The 21367-nt window shown below is 38.4% G+C and overlaps 2 protein-coding genes and 2 pseudogenes across 3 annotated transcripts in view; 3 read left to right on the forward strand and 1 right to left on the reverse strand.

The window, feature by feature from the left end:
* Positions 1–21367, forward strand: part of LOC145481300 (uncharacterized) — a 172621-nt gene that overhangs the window by 134795 nt on the left and 16459 nt on the right. The window contains exon 22 of the mRNA XM_081459765.1: positions 20640–20732. Coding sequence (XP_081315891.1) covers positions 20640–20732 — 93 coding nt within the window. The remainder of the gene's footprint in view (positions 1–20639; positions 20733–21367) is intronic.
* LOC145481982 (mitogen-activated protein kinase kinase kinase 2-like) lies at positions 280–20643 on the forward strand. Of its 2 annotated transcripts, XM_081460568.1 has the most exons (9): positions 367–442; positions 8714–8797; positions 9651–9776; positions 11938–12067; positions 12478–12548; positions 13247–13350; positions 13798–13962; positions 14938–14996; positions 19394–20643. In XM_081460568.1, the coding sequence occupies exons 2-9, from the start codon at positions 8759–8761 to the stop codon at positions 19468–19470; spliced, it is 771 nt and encodes a 256-aa protein (XP_081316694.1). In that variant the 5' UTR covers positions 367–442; positions 8714–8758; the 3' UTR covers positions 19471–20643. The 2 variants fall into 2 exon arrangements, with proteins under 2 accessions (XP_081316701.1, XP_081316694.1); XM_081460575.1 differs by lacking the exon at positions 19394–20643 and having other exon boundaries at positions 280–442; positions 14938–15031.
* On the forward strand, positions 981–3201 carry LOC145464483 (recQ-like DNA helicase Blm; annotated as a pseudogene).
* LOC145484593 (uncharacterized) lies at positions 3916–7631 on the reverse strand (annotated as a pseudogene).

The following is a 21367-nucleotide window of genomic DNA, read 5'->3' on the forward strand; positions in this document are numbered from 1 at the left end:
TCAAGTAAGTTCCACGACACACTGCATTTAACTTCTACTAAATTGTATTCTTTCTTGTTGCACTGTTGTTCACAATGAAAACAAGAATGAAGCAAGACCAGAGCAAATATTACAATTATTTTACTTTATTTGTCCTAGCTTTGCTCATGAAAACAAGCGCACAAAGTCTCACGGGTATTTTCTTTGTTCTTTCATAACGCTTCCTCTAAGTCCCACTAACACATGTTGAATGGCTTGCTGTGTGCCCCTCCCAACTCCCCCCCCCCCCTCTTACCCCACTGCACTAGCAGCATTCAATACAGTTGTTTAGAGCAATCTAGTTGACATTTCTGCCATTATTGCCTCGGTCTGTTTAATCCTTTAAATTTCCTTTTCAGTGAGATGCTCTCCTTTCGGATATTGGACTCAAGGAGAATGCCTTGGGGCAGGAAATTTTGGCAAGGTACTTTATATCCTTCTAATAACGTGCAACAGGCTAATCCATGGTTCCGGCTAACAAAACAAAAAGCAGTGAAAATGATTGGCTCATCTTTTATTGGAATAAAGTTCGTCACGCTCAACCTTAAGACGTGTATTATAAAGAATTGCTCATTACTGCAAAAATTTAACCTTCACACTTCAGACCTAAAAATCCCTCACGGTTCCTCATTTGTTTCAACTTTAGAAAATGTATTATAGCGGAGCCCCATACTCATATAGGAAAGAAAAGGAAACCCATGAGTTGATTTTCTCATGGTTATCATGGCTAGCGGTATTGCCCATGGGCGCGTACGCACGACGGCGGCGGAGTTGCCCAACATGGCGGCCATAATCCAAATAATACGTTGACAGAGACATGCAGCCCAACCTTCTTCCCAGGGTCTTTTCCTGGCTTGGGGGTGGGGCGGGAAAAGGTCCTGGGATCGGCTGGTCACGTGATCTCAGAACACCCAAATATCTTGGGTGTACTAAATTATCATATGTTAAACGGAACTTTCAAGATGGCGGTCTCGTCGAGTGAACCTAAGTTTTTGTCAGTGCTTCGTCGAGTCGGATTTTCCTTAAATAACGGTAATTTTCCACCTTTAAATTTGAAACCTCTTCAAATGAAGTGTTTTGAATATATGCTGAAAGGTCAGGATGTTATTGGAGTCCTACCTACTGGATTTGGCAAGTCAATGCTCTTTCACCTTCTACCTCATTTTATTCCTGTGAAAACCACCAAGAACATAGATATTGTGGTATGTACATTAAATTCCATCATTGAAGATCAGCTGAAAGTCTTAAAAGCTCGCAGGATAACCGTTGATGTCTTACAGCTTGCTGTAAACGAGAAGGAACCGGCCGAGAACTTGTTCGGAAATGAACAAGAACCAAGCGAGCACGTGGTCCCGGATTCAACGAAGTTTCCTCGAGATGTTGTTAATGGCAACACTTCAATTGTATTCGCCCATCCAGAGGCTCTATTAAGTAAGGAAGGTCGAGGGCTAATGGGAAGCAAAGTCTACCAGGAGAATGTTGTTGCCTGCATTGTTGACGGAGCTCACTGTGTTGAATTATGGTAAGTGCGTAAAATATTCATTCCTTGTCTATTCATGTCATGTTTGTTACAGACTTAGCTTATTTCCGGGAAATCTAAATCACGGTTACGGCACCGACAAGTATTTACATTGCGAATACAATTCGGAAAAAATCTGCTCTATTCTCTATCTGTTTACAAACGATGACAATTTTACTCTATGAACTATATTGATAATTCATCAGTGAATTCTATGATATTTACACTGCTTATTGGAACATCATACATTGTCTCCATGCCATGCTCTTACAACTGAACCATAATAACAAGATACTACTAAGTAAACATTCTTACTCTTAAACAAAAATTTTGTTAGTATGTCTCATTGCACTTATGTTTGAAGATTTGTAGCTCAGGGTTTCTTTCTCTTTTTCAGGGGTGAAGATTTTAGAAAAGACTTCAAAGACCTGTCAGTGTTGAAGGCATTCTTTCCCAATGTACCTACAATGGCTCCGACAGCAACAGCACCACCTCGTTTATTGAGAGACTTGAAACAAAGTCTGCGATTGAAAAATGACTGTAAAATTGTTGCTCGAAACCCTAACCGAGTGAACATATACCTGGACAAGAAAGTGCGTCTGAGTAATCATCATGGGAATGAAGGTTATGACAGAATCCTTAAACCCATAGCCAATGAACTGGCAATTCAAAGAGAAAACTACCCAATGACAATCATTTACCTAAAACTGAAATACTGCGGATATGCTTATCGCTTATTTGAAAGAATATTGAAAGCCAAACAGTGTGTTGGCGAAACATTAGAACCCACTGCAAGACTGTTTGCACAGTTCCATGCCCCCAAACGAGTCGCACGAAGAAAGACATAATATCAGAAATAAAGAAAGAACAATCGAGGGTGAGGGTGCTATTTGCAACATCAGCACTTGGCATGGGTGTTGATGCTCCTTATGTGACCAACATAATTCACATAACACCACCAAGTAGCCTAGAAGCTTACATGCAAGAAATTGGTCGTGCCGGCCGTACGGGACTTTCATCATGTGCTACAATTTATTATAATAACTCTGATATTGGAAATAATAAAAAACATGTGGAAGAATCAATGAAGTCATATTGTAGATCAGAAGACACCTGTCAAAGGAAACTCCTTCTGGATTACTTTGGATTCTCCAGTGTTCAACAAGAGAACTATTGCTGCATATGCGATGACAAGTTCAAAACAACTGAAGAGGATCTACCCCAAGCTATTAGAAGCAAGGTCAGATTTCTATCTAACGATAACCACGTTATCCTTGAAAGGTTAATCAAGAGTGCAATTTCTGACCACGAGTCCAAAGTGGCATCAGAGTGTTCAACGCTATTTGACATTTCTGTAGATAAGAATCTGGCTGCAAAGTTTGTGGAGGGAGTGGAATTTATTGAGTCAGAAGCAGACTTGTTGAAATCATTTGGCATATGGGATGAAACCTGTTCTTCTCAGATCTTTTCACTTATATCTGCACACACTGTTATGTGTACAACTGAAATGGACTCCGATGATGATTAGAGCATCAACTTAAAATGTTCTGTTCGCCGATATCTGAGCATACTCCTGTTGACATGTCGAACTAAAATGAACTCCGAAGATTAGAACATCAACATAAATTGTAAATTCTGTCAACTACTATAGATATATCTTGATTTATTCTCTTAAAACACACTATTGATATGTAACTATTTCCGTGTTGTTGCCATGACACTGATCAGTTTGTCTACATTTGTTCTTTTCGCTTATATCTGAGCACAATACTATGTGTAGAACTGAAATGGACTCTGAAGATGATCAGAACATCATCATAAATTGTAAATACTGTGAACTGCTGTAGATATATCTGGATTTACTGTCTTAAAACACACTATTGATATTTAATTATTTCCGTGTTGTTGCCATGACACTGATCAGTTTGTCTACATTTGTTCTTTTTGCTTATATCTGAGCACAGTACTATGTGTAGAACTGAAATGGACTCTGATGATGATCAGAACATCATCATAAATTGTAAATACTGTGAACTGCTATAGATATATCTGGATTTACTGATCAGTTTGTCTACATTTGTTCTTATCATGGATATATGATTATCTCAGCACAATACTAGATGTAAAACTGAAATGAACTCTGATGATGATCAGAACATCACCATAAATTGTAAATACTGTGAACTTTGATTTACTCTATAAAAATACACTATTGATATTTAATTAATTATGTTGTTACCGTGACATCGATCTTTTTTTTTACATTTTGTTCTTTTCGCTTATATCTGAGCACAATACTATATGTAGAACTGATGATCTCTGATGATGATTAGAACATCATCATAAATTGTAAATACTGTGAACATTGATTTACTCTCCTAAAGAACACTATTGATTAACTAGGCCCTCAGTGATCTTCATTTAAGTGTATGTCTAAGTTGATAACTCTTCCAAGTGTTTGGCTAGCCACTGATGATAGTCCACAATGTTTAAATACCTTAGAGGAGACCTTTTAATGTCAGGGAAGCTGTCATGAAATCTTGCTGGTATATGATTGAAAGGATTCAATCGCAATAGGTCAGACACCATTTCTTTCTCATCTTTAAGTGAGTCACGTGTTGTATGTTGCACAGATGTCTTGTGGATCCCTACAGAAGAGTCAAATTCTTCTAAAATGTGATGGATGCCAGTGGTTGCTTTGCAGACCTTGCTTATAGAGTTCAGGGTTTTGTTTGGTCCCTGCCTCTGGACAATGCTTTTACTGCAACGGTTAGAAATTTCTTGGGCCAGGTCGTCTTCAATATTCCTTCCAGCACCACCCCTCCAATTTACAAAAAATTCCCATTTGAACTGTTCAGCCAGGCGTGGAGTTAAAAGGCACTCAATTTGGGCTATACTCACAAACATTTCAGTGGCATATTTGCTGTAAGCCCCCATTGACTTGAAAACTGACAGCAAGAGTTTTTGGTTGATGAGATTTCTGCTCCCATCTCCCTCTGCTGCAGTGTCCTTCATTTGCATGACAAGAATGGCCAAGAAAATAAAACAAAGGGCATAATTCTTGACATAGTCATCATCATTGCAGCAGTCATTGATATCTACTTTCTGTAAAAGGAACTTGTCAATGAACTTGCCAAAAGCATCATCAAAATATTTCTTCTTGTTTTGCAAGGTCTCACGCGCAATGTTTTCTGGGAATTTATGTAATGAGGGCCTTTCCTCAAGGTCTGACATCCCAAAAAGGGTCAGGGCAGCAGTTACTATGTAGGCTTTCCCCACACTGAGGAACAACTCTTCGCTTCCTTCATAGGAGTCAAGAACTTTGGAAGGGGTAGCATTCCTCCTATTGTATTTCTCCCTGAAGTACTTTAAGGTGCCAACTTGATTGACAGACTCTGCTTTGTGAAGAAATGAGTATGAATACTGTAAAAGGGATGCTTTGGTATGCCACATCACTGGTTTAAAGGGCGAGCAATGTTCAAAACGATCAGCTGCTGTGTGCGAACCAGACAGCAAATCTTTGGCACCTGCAAATCTCACACGAGTTGGCTGATCACCTGCAAATACAATCTTCATATCTCTCATTGGGTCATCATGGGTGTCTTGTTGGTGTGCATTTGTCTGTCCAGGTGCTGCAGGTCCTTCAGGAATTGGTGGATTATCTGTGTGTGGCATTTCATCTAGCAGCCCTGCTTGAACATAGATTTCAGCAATGCACTTTTCATAGGTTCTTAAAAATGTTAACACAATCATCACACTTTGCTTCATTTGCATTGATGATTGGCAGGCTTACTATGATGGACTTCTCTGACATTTGTTGGCTGTACTCATGAGAAATGTGCTCAGGGATAACAGCTTTCAAGAGCTTAAATTTGGGAAAGAACTCAAGAGCAATTCGCCCAACAATGATTTTGGCACATTCTGCATACCTTTTCCATTCCGGTACATTTAAAGAAAAATTATGTCGAGGGAAATCTCTAATGTTGCCTTTGGGGCTGTCATTGGGCAAGTGATTGAAGTCGATTCTGTTTTCAATCAGGTTACTGGCAAACAAGTGCAGATCATCATTCTGGATTTCCTTTCTCATTTGACCCCTCAAAATTTTCAGGTCCCAGTTGTCACTAGTGTCTCGGAACACACTTCCTTTCTTTACTTGCTGCACCACTATATCCGAAAAGTGACCTCCTAAGAGCTTTAGCAGGGTATCCCTTCTCCCAGTCAACAGGCACACGCCAAGTTTATTCAGTCGTTCTTGAAGCTATTACAAGGGGAGCAGAAATAAAAGTGTCAAATTCAGCATACATGCAATACTGATCTCTTATTTTCAATTCATTGCAAAGATCACTTATTATCATATGGACATGAGTGTTCTACTGGAAATGTAATACACATAAAATCCATAGGAAACTAAATCCAGGACCCAAGTGGCATATTGGCCATATCCCCGCTAGTGAGGATATTTATTACTTTCATGATTGTGCTTGCAAACAGTTAGTTGTTTATACATGAAAAGACAACTGATTACATGGTGTCAAAACAATATTTTTCTCACTCGCTGCACTCGTTTGTAGAATCTTGCTTTACCACCCAAAAATAAAATTCATATCTTCACGCCGCTGTGTAAATATCCTATACATTACATGCTTTTTAATGAATTCTTCAAATACAATCTCAATCACAGCCTAACTAATGACTCACTGTTGACACCAAACTACCAAACAATAACAAAAGTTCTGTATGAAAAGAGGATCAACCATAGATTGTATTCAATGTATGAATTGATGCCACTCACGCAGTAGGAGTAAGGGACATAATAAAGGAAAGCAATGAATTTTTTATACATCATCAACTTATAAATTATACTACTGACCTTTTTGGTACATCCACCTTCAATGATGAGAACTGTATTCACACGTTTCACCAGGTTGAGTTCATGCCACCTCTCGTTCATAAGGATCGAGTACAAAAAACTGTACTTTACTTGAAGCTCAAGCTTTGTCTCTGCGACGGAGTTCTCCTTGCCAGACACTGCGTTCATGAGCTCAACAAAGAAAGGGAGGTTCGTCTTCAATTCAAGCCAAACTTTGCTGAAATCAAAGTCTTTCATGCTGTCATAATCATTTCCATATAAAATGGAACCTTGAGAACGCCTGCACAGCTCTGCACACGATGTTTTCAACTCCTCACTAACGATTTTCTTCAACTCTTTCACAACACTTGGACAGTGATCTTTCAAGATAGCCGCCAGTACAATTGCATCCTTGTGGCTGACAGCTTGTACAATCATTTTCTGCTGTCTTTCAGTCAATAACGACTGCCCTTCAAATAATGATGTACAGTCATTGTCTCCTGTTGATTTAGGCCTTAGAACAGTTGCAGCTTGCTGAGTTGGAAATGAAGGCTGCTCTACCGAACTTAATGTCGTTCGCCTCCACAGCTGATCCAAGGAAGTGATTGTACAATCATGTCCTTTTGATTTAGACATTGGCACCGCGGTCACGCCGGTAGCATCTTGCAGTGTTGAGAAAGACGACTGTTCTGCAGACGTCGAAGTATTTCTTCTCGGCTGATCCGTAGAAGAGGTTGAGCAGTTATCTCCGGTTGATTTAGGCATTAGAATTGTCGCAGCTTGAGGAGTTGAGAAGGAGGGCTGCTTTCTTGTTGGTGTGATTGGCTTCGACGGCTCATCCACGTGCACAGAGCTTTCGGACGGCATATTCGATGATAAACGCTTCGACCGCTGAAGCGAAGAAGGTGACAGCTAAACGCATCGCTTTACAGCATATTCTGAGCTTTGATCCAACGGTGTATTCTCTATGGATTGGGCTCTCTGAATAAACTGTTCCATCTTGTTCACGAATAAAACACAACTCCTACATAAAACCTCTGACCTCATATCGTCTTCTGAAATTTTAATGCCACACGTTTTATGGACTTTGGCGCACAGATCTTTTGATGAACCAGCTTTGCTGAATATTCGAAGCATATAGCGACTCTCATGAGAATCACCACAGAGTCTGCAAATTGGATTGCGAGGAGAAATCTTCGTCGGAGTGGACATACTTTCCGCCATTTTTATTTCGGCATAATGCATAATTATTTTTATTTGGCCAAATTTTGCATTAATTATTAAAAACAACCAACCAATCAATATGAAGGATTTACCGGCCGTTCCCAGGACCTTTTCCCGCCCCACCCCCAAGCTAGGGAAAAGACCCTGGGAACGAGGTTGCATGCAGCCTTGGTTTACCGTGTACTTCCTTGATAGTGGATATCCATGTTATGATCAACTGACACCTGTCAAAACAAGGTATCCGCCGACCAGTATTACGTGACCATATCGTGGGCTCAAATTTACAGCTCCTCGAGGTCACGTGTATTTTTGAAGTTGACCGCTGACCAAGTGCTGGTTATCGATTGGATCGCGGGCTCATATAAGGTTAACTTGTTGGAAACAGGGCAGGATTGTTCGGATGCCGGTTAACGCTAACCCAGGATTAAAAGTTAACCGAATTACAACTTTTTCTTCTATGCAAACATTTCTTGCTCTTTTGTTTTGTGTATATGGTGATTATTAAAACTCAAAACAGAAGGCCAAACAATACACAGAAAACCTCACCGCAAAGTTACAAAACTCAAATCAAAATTCTACCTTTTTCTGCGTTAGCTTAATCGGGCTTTGAACAACCCGGTCCAGGAGCTACGCTTTTACGGTGGCCTAAATCTATATATTTCATATCGGGGGTTTATCTTCAAAGCCTCTGAACGAAAACGCTCTAACATGAGGCGTTCAATTGAACTGATAACTAATAATTGATAACTTGAGACCACATGCTCAAGAAGTCTCATTTATACTAAGATCTGATTCAAAACTTATCGACTGTTGGATTTATAACTAATTATTTTAACGAAATTAATTTGGCTTTTGTTATTACGTTCAGTTCTGAGTAATTTTCATGCTCTTACTCACTCTATACACGATTAAAAACTGCAAGTTGATACATGGCAATTGCAAATTCCTTCGCTATCCGACTTGTTTTTCAGTAGATTTTTCAGTTTTCAAATTCCACAAGGACAACTAAATTTTAATTACAGTCATCTAAGGGATGTTAACCTGCATTTCGTTTTTTTTTTCTTTTTTTTTTTTTTCAATGTTCATTACACAATATCTTGCAGGTTTACAAGTGTCATTTTTCGGGTAATGAAATAAAAGCAGTGAAAATGGTTAAAATGGAGCCTCAATACACCGAAACGCAAAAGGTTAGACTTGTAATAGTTATGTGTATTAGAGACGCAAGATTACTCTTTGCATTTGCAGTTCGACAAGCCTATTAAGTGATCAGATGTTGAGGAGACAAGAATATTTAGCAAAATTTAAAAATATTGCAGTGTATATAATTCGTCGAAAAGTGTTTTCTTGGAGGAAAGCAAAAGGAGACGATAACATCATATCACTTGGTAATTACGTCCTGATATCCAAACAATTGTCTTGGTGTCTTCGATTCGTAGGTTTTTTTTCGCAGTGTTGGGTTTCTTGATTTTCTCATGATGTCAGAAAACCTCCAAAAATGACTCAAAACTGATCAAGATCAACGAAATGACAAAAAGTCCAAACAGTGTAAGCATACCTGCATGAAAGATATATTGATATATTATATATATCAAATACGGTTACCATGAAACAAAGCTTTGAGTACAATGACACGTCAACAAAATGTTTCCAAATAAATTCTTTATAAAGTTTCAACATTTAAAAAAGTCATAAAGGGTTGTAATGGGCACTTTCCGTACCCAATACTTCTTGCACAATTTAATCACTTTCGATTTCTATGAGTTGACAGTTGATGACTCCGAATCTGTCTTTTTAGGTGTCAATCAGGGAGTTCTCGCTGTACAATTTTCTTGTTAAATTTGGAGGAAAACCAGCTGTGACAATTTTCTTGATATTCGGAATTGTTGATCCAATAAGTTATCTATAACATGCATATTGCTCGTAATGGCAACCAGATTTCTTCCCAGAGTTCACCTAGACGTACACAAGATATTTAACAACTGAAATTACAGTTGACCCAACACGATAGCTTTTTTTAGAATTATTTGTTCATTCTTTCAGGAGGTGAAAGCTCTAAACAACGAAATACGCATTTTGAAGGAACTTACACACGTACGAATCGTGTCATATTATGGAAGTGAACAAAAAGATTGTTATCTTCATTTGTTTATGGAATTCATGGCTGGGGTAAGAGCTTACATGTAGTGTGACCGTCAGGTTCCTCAATCGAAGTGCATTTGCTTGTTTGTTTGTTTGTTTATTTGTTCTTGAATTTTTTTATGAGGGAACCGTATTGGTGCTTAACAATAGACATATTAATCTCAAAACATATAGTTCTACATATCAATATCAAATATCTAATGATAACTACAGGCTGAAATTTTACTACCTTTAACAATAAAAAATATATAATTTTCAAAGGAATACGAAACGTCTAAGTAAAGTGCCTAATTACTGAGTATACGGAGAAAGTTTGTCTTTGTCAGTAGGGTCAGCTTTTACTTCAAGTCAACTCGGGAAACAGAACTCGGGGTGTAGGGTGATGCTGGGTGGAGGTTCACTCGTTTTAAAGCCGACTCAAAGGAGGGTCCATCCTACTGGAGATGCCTTTTCTCCATGCATGTAAACAGACCATTTTAACAATAAGATTACTTATTCTCCTGTTATTACCCTTTTTGTTTCAGTAAGTAGTAATATGCTGGAGATGCTTCGAGTCTTGTAATGACCTATAGAACATGATCATTATCTCTTGTAATGACTCATTCGAAACCTATATAAATAGAAACTCCAAGAACTGTTCTGTGCCCAATCATTGTTAAAAAAAGTTGTAGTCACCTTCATGGTAAACTAGGTTACAATAGGAGCAATACACCTTGTTAAAAACATATATCTTTAGCTTTGAGTGCTTACAATTCATTATTATATGGCTTTGGCTTGTGGCCGATATAACGCGCGCTCTGATTGGTAATTGTCACTGAATTGTAGGGCATTATTCTCCCGTAATGCCCGCGGGCCGATTACGGATTATGCAAATTAGGAAGAGCCCGGCTCGGAAAATTCAAGCGCATTAACACGGTGAAAGCCGATTAAAAACAGTAAGAGAAGTAAATTTAATTCCGAGTAGCTAAAAGTTTAGGGATTTTTCCTTGATAAAATTTATATAGAAGTCGTTTTTGACTTACCGGTAACCTTGGCGAGCACTGGTGAAAAGCAATCAAAGTTTGCCGAGTGTTGAGTAAAGCTAAAATCGCTAAGTGAAAAACACCATCGGCAGATGTGTCACGTATCCTGAGCAGAAAACCACGAAGAAACTTATAAGTTATCATCTTAGTCACAATAATTACCGAAATATTGAACTCCGTTTCAGTTCTCATCAAATAGATTCCCTCGCTTCAACACAAGCAAGTGAAAATCAGCTTCCAGGATCATCAGATGCAAACAATCGGGCGGTTTCTGTCGGTAGCAGTGTTTCTGATAACTGCAGGAAGTTTTAGACGCTCACAAGGCTTGAAAAGTTCATTCATAAGTCCCAGAATGAAGAAGGCCAAGATATGTCGTCGAAAACCAATGCGAAGATCGAGTTATTCTGAGCAGTGCATTCTGAAGCATTAGTATTTTCTTTCACCGAAAGACCGTTGGTTTGGACCAGTTTGAAGCACTTTCTCTCTTTTCTATATGCGTTGACGTTTCGCCATCAAGTTGTGGCTCCACGATACTAAAATACCTTTTTGAGGGTTGTGACAATCATTTTTGCCGTAAAGAATTACAGTAGTGAAGTTCACTGACTGTGTAGTTTTGCCCTGGGTTTGAGACGATGAATGAATCGGTAAACGCGCGCATCGCCGGATGTAAATTGACGACTTCCGCTTGAATAATTTTTTTTTTCTTCAATTCGTGAGCCATATAATAAACAACTTAATAACCTCGACCTTTCGGTCGTTACGGGAAAATCTCAAACCTCGGCCTACCGTATTGACCTCGCTGTCGCTCGGTCAATACGGCAAGACCTCAGTTTGAGATTTTCCCGTAACGACCTCACTCTCGGTTATTAAGTAGTTATTAATTTGTAAGATTTAAAAAACGTTCTGTAGGTGGGGTTCACAGCCACTTTGAATTTTTGAACATTTGAAATGGTTGAGTCTACTGATAACTGCTGAAAAGTTGAGGAAAAGGTGGTTGTTGTTCATCGTGGTAGATGAACAAGAACCACCACAACTGAGGAATGCTAAAAATTGCTTCCAGCCTCCTTAAACTCGGTGATGTTCATTTGGATGAGAATACAATGATAATGTCAATAAATACTTAAAATCCAAATTAGCGACTCATCAGTTCTTGTTGTTTTCTACAGGGATCATTATCCGCCCACATAAAAAAGAGCGGAGTTCTTCCTGAAGATGAATCACAACGGTACACAATTCAAATGCTGCAAGGCATCGAATTTTTGCATTCACAGAACGTAATTCACCGAGATATAAAAGGTACATTTCGTAAATTAGGTAATGAGTATTATGTGTTATTATTTTTTTTTATTTTGGATTAGAAAACAAATTAAACGTGAATATAGATCATGTCAGTACTTTTATTATTGGAAAACAACTATATTTTTCTTTTTATAGCTTCACGAAGTTACGAAATCCAAATTTTCTAATGACAAAAGGATGGTATTCAGCTATCGTTGCAATAACATTTAATGAATTTCTCACTCCTCCATTAGGCGGTACTGAAGTTTCTACTGGAACGTTTAGTAATCCCTGACAATAATTTCAACCTTTTCCCATCTGTTTTATTTTCTCCACTGTTCTCTGTCAGAACCGAGTATGTGGTTTAATATTGTTGCAACTGAGAAAAGGCTATTTTTGCTCCAAAACTTCTGCATTTGTCACTTTAGGATCAAATGTCCTTTTAGACGGAGAAGGAAATGTAAAACTAGCGGACTTCGGGCTGTCGAAAATGATTCAGGTACTGATAGTGTAATGTTTGCAGAGGTTAATAACATTTATAGCGACCTTCTAGCTCGCGAGAGTCGTGAGCAAAATGGTTTCTTGGTTTCCTACCGTAACAGATCAAGGAAGTCGCTTACTGCAATTCGACAATTTATTCGTAACTTGAACTCTCCTTGAACATATTTGGGAATAATTTTGTATGACATTTGATAGGTGAAGGAACATAATGTTTCATAACAACCTCATTTTGACAGGCATGCTTTTTTCAAACTTTCACTTTTCCTATTTAATTTATAATAAAAAAATAATTTAGTTGCAGTAACTTAAACTTTGCTTGCATAAATTCACCTCATTTATCGGTTTTGACTGTATTGAAGGAAGTTTTCATTGTATAACGCTTTGTAGAGATAATTGAATCCAAGAAGGGGATATCGATCACTGTGGCGTCATTTCTATATGTCACGATATAGCGTCAGCAGTTAATGTTATGGACTCGGACTTTTGAAAGTACTAAATCCTCCATGTTTCATGATCCTTTTCATAAATTGCTGGCAATAAGTCTATTGTCACAGCTTTAACGTCGAGTTTGACAGGGCAAGAGCCACAAAACCCCCTCCCCCCCACCCTTCCGCACTCCGTGTTCAACAAGGTCGAAAAATAATCGGGTGGGAATAGGGTCAACAAAATAACCTTTTCTTCTCCAACTTATTCTAGAAAGTTGGCAGTAAAACAAATTTGGTATCTCATTGCGGCACCCCGTATTGGATGGCACCAGAGATATTCTGGGGTGAAGGCTATGGACGGAAAATAGACATTTGGTAGGTTTAATTTACAAGCAATGCATTTCATCTGACTTTTTTTTACAGTCAAAAAAAGGCAGAATCTTAGTTAGAGACTGGAGAACCAATATGCATGTTCAGAGACCAACATCGGACTTGGGCCCTTGCACAGAATCAAACCGAACCAGAACTTTCTGGCTCCTTCTTCTAAAGTTACATGAGTGTGGGGAACGTAATTGGTGTACTTCTGTGCGATCTCGTATGATGAGTTCACTTGTAAACTTTTATTGCTTTAATGCCAGTAAAAGTTATTTATTCAAAGGCATGAGTCAATGGGTTAAGGCTTCTTCTGTGGGCCCGCAGTCATATAAAATTATAAGATTCGCCAGGTTTTGCCAAAGTGGTATTCCTTAGCTTCAGAATGTGTAACGGTTTTTTGTTTTTGTCAGTTTTGTTTATTGTTTGTTTGTTTGTTTGTTATTTAAGGAGTCTAGGTTGCACAGTTGTCGAAATGTTAACAGGAAAACCTCCTCTGAGTCATCTTGAGCCAGCGGCGGCCATGTTTAGGATTGGTTCCAGACCTATTGAGCCTACGCTGCCAGAAAATGTATCATTAGATGCAAAAGATTTTGTTAAGGCTGCTTTGACCTGGTTAGTACTATTTAGAAAATAGCTGAGACACTTAAATTCAATGCATGCATCCATAACACGAGAAATACATTTGGTTTTCATTAAGCTTTCAAACAATAGTTTTCATTCAGCAAAATACAGAGAAACACAGACTTCACAGCCTTCAACATAAGTAAATAAATTGTGAATAAACTGCCACAAAAGCGTTTTTAGAACTAACCTTTTATTCCATTCGCAAAACTTTTTAGTCATCGTTGAATCACTTCGCCAAGCGCATGAAGTTTGTACTACTTGCAAACTTTTCATATAGTTTTCCTTTCGTGGTGACTGATTCCGGCCACGAATTCCTGCATTCTCCCGTCAAAGTTCTTTTGAGTTAATTAATACACTCTCTGTCTTTTAGCGATAACCTTTCCATTCCTTTCTCAAAAAATTTATAGCGCTAAATTTTTTCGTCGTTTTGCTCTGCGGAGTTTGTGTCCGACGCTGAGCTTGAGCTTTCATTCTTTCAGCTTCTGTAATCCTCCGTAAGAAAAAAGATGGCGACTGATATATTTACCCATAGTTCTTGGCCCTCGGAAACTTTAACAACGCTCATAAAAACATACAGAATAGTTCTAAAATCTTCAAACGTGGTATACACAAAGTTGTTAGCACAGGGACAAATCGCAAAAATATGGCTTTCCTGGTACTTTATAGGTTGTGTAAGGTTCGCATGGTACTGTGGTAAAATGTACAGCCGCCATCTTTTTTTCCTACGCCGGATTGGTTTGCCGGGCCATCACATGAATTTGTTCAGAATAAACAACTTGATGGAGAAAGTGCAATAAATTTTATTCTCTTTGACAAACATTTTTCGTAGTTTTTTCATAAAAAAATGGTGCTTGTCGATGGACATTGTTACGATGCAGAGAGAGGCAATACTAATAGATTTGGAAAGTAGAAAATAGGATTGAAAAAAAAAATTACACCTAATTCGTATTGTTGTTATTGTAGGAAACCTGACGAACGACCTTGGTCCGACGAGTTGCGACGTTACAAGTTCGGTTCCAAAGGTATAGCCACAGAAATCAACAGAACTGTTTTTTAACCTTTTTCCAGTTGTCCATCAAACTACATCATAGTTCAAATATAATCTACAGCTACTTAGAGAGCTCATGGCATAAGTACAGCACACTGGAAATAAAAACCTACATGCGGTTATGGAACATCCGTTCAGTGTATGGTGCATGTTTTCATTAATCAGTGAACTTAAAAATTCTCGAATCTGATTCATTAAGAGCGCCTTAAATTCCAGTTGATTCGGTAAAAAATTAAAATTGATTGCAGCGAGTGAAATTCTGTGCAGTTTTAACGTTGCCATGGCAGCCAAATTTTCCATCGGAGCTCTCGTCGAAAATAGACGCAGCAAGAATGTAACCAAAATTGTCGCATTCCAGAAGTGAGTGCTGCAGAAAAAATAGCATATTTGCCCTCGAAGCATCACTTCTCGGACAATATTTGTTTTAAGAACATCACATTTCCAAGGGTCGACTATCAGACCGATAGTTCCTTGACAGAAACATTCTATTGTTTAAATGGAACGCCCACAGGCAACTATCAGACGATAGTGCCGCTCAGCGAAGTGACTAATGAAATGCAGCCTACTCCTCAGTTTTTTTAGATGAAGATTTCAAAAGTTTGACACCCCTGTTGAGATTTCTGTGAGAAGAGATCACGAAAAAGTAATTTTGTTGGCTGCAAACTACATGTCGTAGAGACGAACGCCGCAACCTAAAGGTTACCTGCTTTTTACTTACTGCATCCTTAAGGTAACTCGATCGGATTTTTGAGTAACGATACTGTTCAACGTTGAGCCACCAGAGCAGCACCATAAACAATTGACAGAAATTCAAACGTTACTGGTGTATTAGAGAAAGATAATAGTTTTGGGGTACATTTCACCAGGATCTGAGTTACCATAGCAACGAAGTGATGCCATACCTCAATTTACACAAGGCCGAATAACTTGCCATCAAGAATTATTTTCGAAATATGACGTCGGGATCTCGAACTTGAGACAGTTGTCTTAACAATGGCAAAATGGCAAAAATCTGTGAGTGCGAGTGAAGTTTTAAGGTGTCAAAATACAACAACTAGTGAGACAATCTCAGACAGTTCAGAGCGCAATTGATAGCTCTGGCACGGTAGTCCCATAAGTACTCACCCCTGCTCGGTTCACTTCCGGTTTGTGTCTACCTTGGTAGTCTGCTAGGGCTTTTTCCCTTTGCAGTGTGTATGTTTCAAGGTTGTAGTTTCATTCAAGGTCCAAAAATTACGTACAAACTAATTACTACTGGTGTTTTACGTCGATTTTCGTTCATTTTAAATTCAATAATACGTTGAAGCAGCAAACGTGACAATTTAGCCCTTCACGCCAACTTTGTAACTTAATACTTTTGTTTTCCTCGCAAAGGTATGTAACATGAAACCCTTGTTTTCTCCAACACACGGAAGATGTGCTTGTTTTTTGGAGATAAATGAAAGAACTTTAAATATCTGATGTAGTGATGAAGAAACGGAACAGAAACGATGTTGTTTTACTAAAAATGCAAATTTTTACCGATGAACAACAACTAAGTTAATTATCAGATAGTCACGAAATACCACTTTCTTTTCTGTTGCCCCCTTTGTTGTTAACAATAAAACAATTCAAAATTAACACACAACGATATTGATGGCTGAGAAGCGTTTCAACGAAAAGTGTTGAAAATAAACAGCGTTACTTGGCCGATATGAATGAGTCTCCTCAAAGACTGATTAAATTAATTTGCGCTTTTCATTAGGTGCCACGGAGTCTGCAGCAATATTTGAGCAATTTCCTGGTTTCTTTTGTTACAAATTTACAATTTGCGGAGTATTAAAGCCACTAACTTGGAAACTTTCTGGTCTTTCTTACAGACACAATTAAGGCAAGAAATAAACAAGCCACTAAGGAGAATGCATTTGAACCCTCAGAAGCACACTATTGTAGATTGAAAACAGCAGATGATATTTGTTGAACCGACCTGTGTGTAATTCTAAAAGCTACGCAGCCACAGTAACGTTTCACTTTTGCAATAAAAAGGGACAATTGGCGCGACCTGAAAAATAACTGTCGTCCTTGGTCACATGACATGACATTTAGAATACCGCGTGGAAAGATAGCGTATAACACTAACGATGTTAGAACGCATGCGTCTTACATGTTGAGTTCTACCATAAGGAAAACCACTCAACATTTGTGCGTGATTCCGTATGCAATGTATCCTCCACCTAATATAGAAGCCACGAACTCCAACTATTCTACGCATGCGTTTAGAGCAAATTAGTTTTGTTCTAAAGAGAATGGTACCACAAGGAGAGCAAGGAGTTACCTGAAACAAATTTTTAGCTTTGCGATGTTCATACCTAACTGACGGCGATGAAACGTGTTTCGCGTAGAATACACATGTACCTTTCCCACCCCACCCCCACCACTTCCTTGCCTCTAGGCTAATTAATTAATTGAAACTAATTAATTAAACAAACATTAAAGTTCACACTTTAGCGCCATAGGGCCATGGCGCCATGGCGCAATAGTGCCTTAGCGGCAGGCAGCTCCCATAACCATCCCAATAGTGCACTCTGCACTAAAAACGGAGCTGTTTTAAAATGTTATTGCAAACTCTGTCCACAAGAACTTGACTAAATGACATTCTTGTGTTAAATGAATCTCATAACATCTAATTGCCTGGAGTGAAAATCTCAGAAAGATTGTTTTAGGTAATTAAATGGTATAAGATTCATTTAACACTAGAATACCATTTAGTCAAGTCTTGTGGACATAGTTTGCAATAACATTTTAAAACAGCTCCGTTTTTGTTGTATTTTGACACCTTGAAACTTCACTCGCAATTTTCTCGAAAACGCTCGCATAGATTTTTTTAAAATTTTGCCATCGTTAAGACAACTGTGTCAAGTCCAAGATCCTGACGTCATATGTCGAAAATAATCCCTGATGGCAAGTTAATCGGTCTTATGTAAAATGAGGTATGGCGTCATTGCGTTGCTATGGTAACTCAGATGCTGGTGAAATGTACCCCATTTGAGACTTTCATCTTTCTCTAGTACACAAGTAACGTTTGATTTTCTGTCAGATTGATAATGGTGCTGCTCTAGTGGCTCAAAGTTGAAAGGTGTCCTTACTAAAAAATCCGATCGAGCCACCTTAAGGTAAATTGAGCATTACGAACTGGGAGTACTTCAAACTATTCATTTTCATTTTTACGATACAATGTGAGTGTGATCTGGTGAATTTCAAATCACAGTCCGGGTTAAAATGAGATGAAAATGACACATAAGTGTGGATGTTTTAACAATTAACCAAATTACTACCCGTTTTTCGGGTTATGATATCAACGGACAGCATTAGCAACTCGGACGTCTTTCTCTAAAGCAAGCGACCGAGAGAGGCTGACTGAAATTAAAGGTAACTTTCAAGACACTTGTTCTGAACCCTTCTGGCCTACGTGCACTCTGTTATGCGAAAACTAAGCTGGCGCAACTTGCATGGAGAGTTTTTCAGAGTGATAAGTGGCCTGAAACTATTCATCTGCACGTTGGGTACAAATTTTTAGTTGCGTTTTTTTGGTGGGAAAGATTTAACTGATTTCTTTGATTATTGACGTCCGAAAAATAGACCGTTCGAATTTTAAAAGGATCTTATTTATTTTTCTGTTGCATTTCATCATATTCTTCGTATTTTTGTCATCCCATATCTTTACATTTGTACCTGTAAGCTTCAAGTCAAGAGATTTTCTGTATTGAGAAATGGAAAACATGTCAGATGAACATATAAAAAAGTTAGTTTTAACTTGTCTGCAGTAGAAAATATTCCGTTTCTTATTGAGCCAACCGTGTTTTTCATAGGTTTCTGATAACTCACTTTTTTTCGATAAAACTTTGGGCAACTTCAACCTTACAGATGGCGGATAGTCTGGTTACACTTTTCCGCTATTTGTACGTCAGCTGCCTCAATTGCATTAGCGTGGTATTTTCAAAGTGAGTTAAATCAGCGTTTTTGTGCAGCGAGTTATAAGATCATGATTGCCACGAAACTTGCAGCTTTGAGGCTTATTTGATAAAGTAAGGAAAAAAAATTGTAATCGGATTTCGAAATTATAGGTTGCTTTTGTAAAAAAAAAAGAGGTTTTGAAATAATGATGATATCTCGAACGCTTTTACTCTGAAAACAAAAGTAATTAAATGAGATTTCCCTCCGGGCAAAATCAAACATTTGAAGGGCGCTAAACATTAAAATATTAAATATTTCCTGCTAAAGTGCATGACTTAAAATTAAACCGGCAACGTGCAAATAACTAGGCTCAGGCCACCTTAACTTAACATCTCATTGCCGGTCAATTAACTTCCTAAACTTCTTTATCACTGCCAGTCCCCTTCAGTCTAGGAGAATGTATTGGTGCAGGAGCGTTTGGCAAGGTACAGTTTATATCTTTCTGTTATCCTTAGATCAAACTAAAATGTTCGAGTAGGCACGGCCATAGAATCATGAAACTTGTAATATTATGCTACCCTTTTCTTATCTGTGTTAAGTACCCAGGATGAATGGATGACAGAAGTAAACCAAGGTGAAATTACTCCAAGGTTTCTTACCCAAAGTACAACAACCTTCGAAATTCTGTTAACGAAGATTGTTGACTTTTTCAACACCTGAGCTGTGCTTGAGAACAAGTATGAACTTTGCTAATTTGGCTAGCTTTCGAGCTGTAGAATTTATGGACCGACCCTTTCCGAAACCGCTCGACATCTTTGTATGTGAGACGAGCATTTAAGACATGGTTCTTTCCAAAGTTTCCTTCAAAATTTTCACAGCCTTTTGCTGACGCAATTCTCATCCCCAGTTTCCACGCTCTCCGCTAGGAATACCTAGCATTTTGATCCCCCATTTGTGCTCCAAGAAGAACGGCCTGCGTTTTCTGACTCGAACTTTCTTACCGAAGCCCGAATAATAATCGTAGTTCATTCACGAAGATTGACAATTAGAAAAAAACCTGAAATTAAAAATAAGCACCCTATCGCTTGATCGGGGAAATGTAAACTTTTGTTGGAGGCAAAATAAGCAAAGGGAATGATTTCTCTGAGATTTTCACTCGAGATAAGACCAGAATACCATTTCGTCAAGTCTGGTGTATATGGTTTGCAATAACATTTTAAAACAGCTTTTTTATGTTGTATTTTGACACCTTAAAACTTCACCTGCAATTTTCTCGAAAACGCCCTCATAAAATTTTTAAAATTTTGCCATCGTTAAGACCACCAGGTATGACATACGTCATGCCAGGGATACGTCAGAACATTGCTATGGTAGCTCAGATCTTGGTAAAACGTAACCTCGTTTGAAACTTTCATGATCATCTTTCTCTAGGACAACAGTAACGTTCGATTTTCTGTTGGATTGCATGATAATGATAATGCTCTAGTCGCTTAAAGTAGAACGGTATTGTTCCTTAAAACCATGACATGGCAGCTGTGAATACTCTCAGCCAACCTTCACGTTTAGCAAGTTTCAGATTGGACCAAAACATTGAAACAATTGTCCGAGAAACGCCAATCTGTTTCATAAAAATTGTTCTAGAAAAAAGAGCAGCTTTAACCCGTCTTTTCTCGATGTCTTTCAGGTGTTCAAGTGTCGTTTCTTGCATCAAGGCACTGCAAATCTGCGGGCGGTGAAAAGAGTTAAAATGGAGTCTCAGTACACAGGAGTGAACGGGGTTAGTCGTGTAATAATTATACATAGAAGACATGAGTCTCTACATTCCTGTGTCGTAGATTATACCAGGCACAGTCATTGCACTTCTTTAGGAAAAGATGTCTGTATTTAACAAATAAGGAAGCCTAGACTGTGCTGTGTTCTGATGTAAAGCAAGCAGGAAGCGGTAGAGCACGAAAGAAAAGTAGGCTCTACCGCTTCCTAAGTGCTTTACAACAAACAGAGACAGTCGAGGCTTCTTTATTTGATTTATTATAAAGGATCTATTAATTCTATGAATTTTCAAACCAAACTTTATTTTCCAAACGAATAAAAGTTGCGTCAGCGTGCTCTGTTCTCTGATAAAGAGAACGCTACGGTTGTTAACAATGGTCTCCGTGCAGTCATATTTACTGCAGACGAATAGCTCGTTTCCATTGCGTTTGTCTGAGTCACAGGGGATGTTTAATTTGGGTCAAATTTGTCAAAATTCTGAAGCAAACATTTGAGAGCCAGCTTACCGTCACCAGTCCGTGCTTTGCTCTCGATAAAGCACGCTGTTTCAGCCAATCACAGGGCGCGTTATATGGTTACTTTATTATAAAAGAATTTATTTAGGTGATTTGCCTTTTGAGGTGTCAAATTTTTCCGCAATAA

The sequence above is a fragment of the Orbicella franksi genome, chromosome 1 (genome assembly GCF_964199315.1).
Source record: "Orbicella franksi chromosome 1, jaOrbFran1.1, whole genome shotgun sequence".
NCBI lineage: Eukaryota > Metazoa > Cnidaria > Anthozoa > Scleractinia > Merulinidae > Orbicella > Orbicella franksi.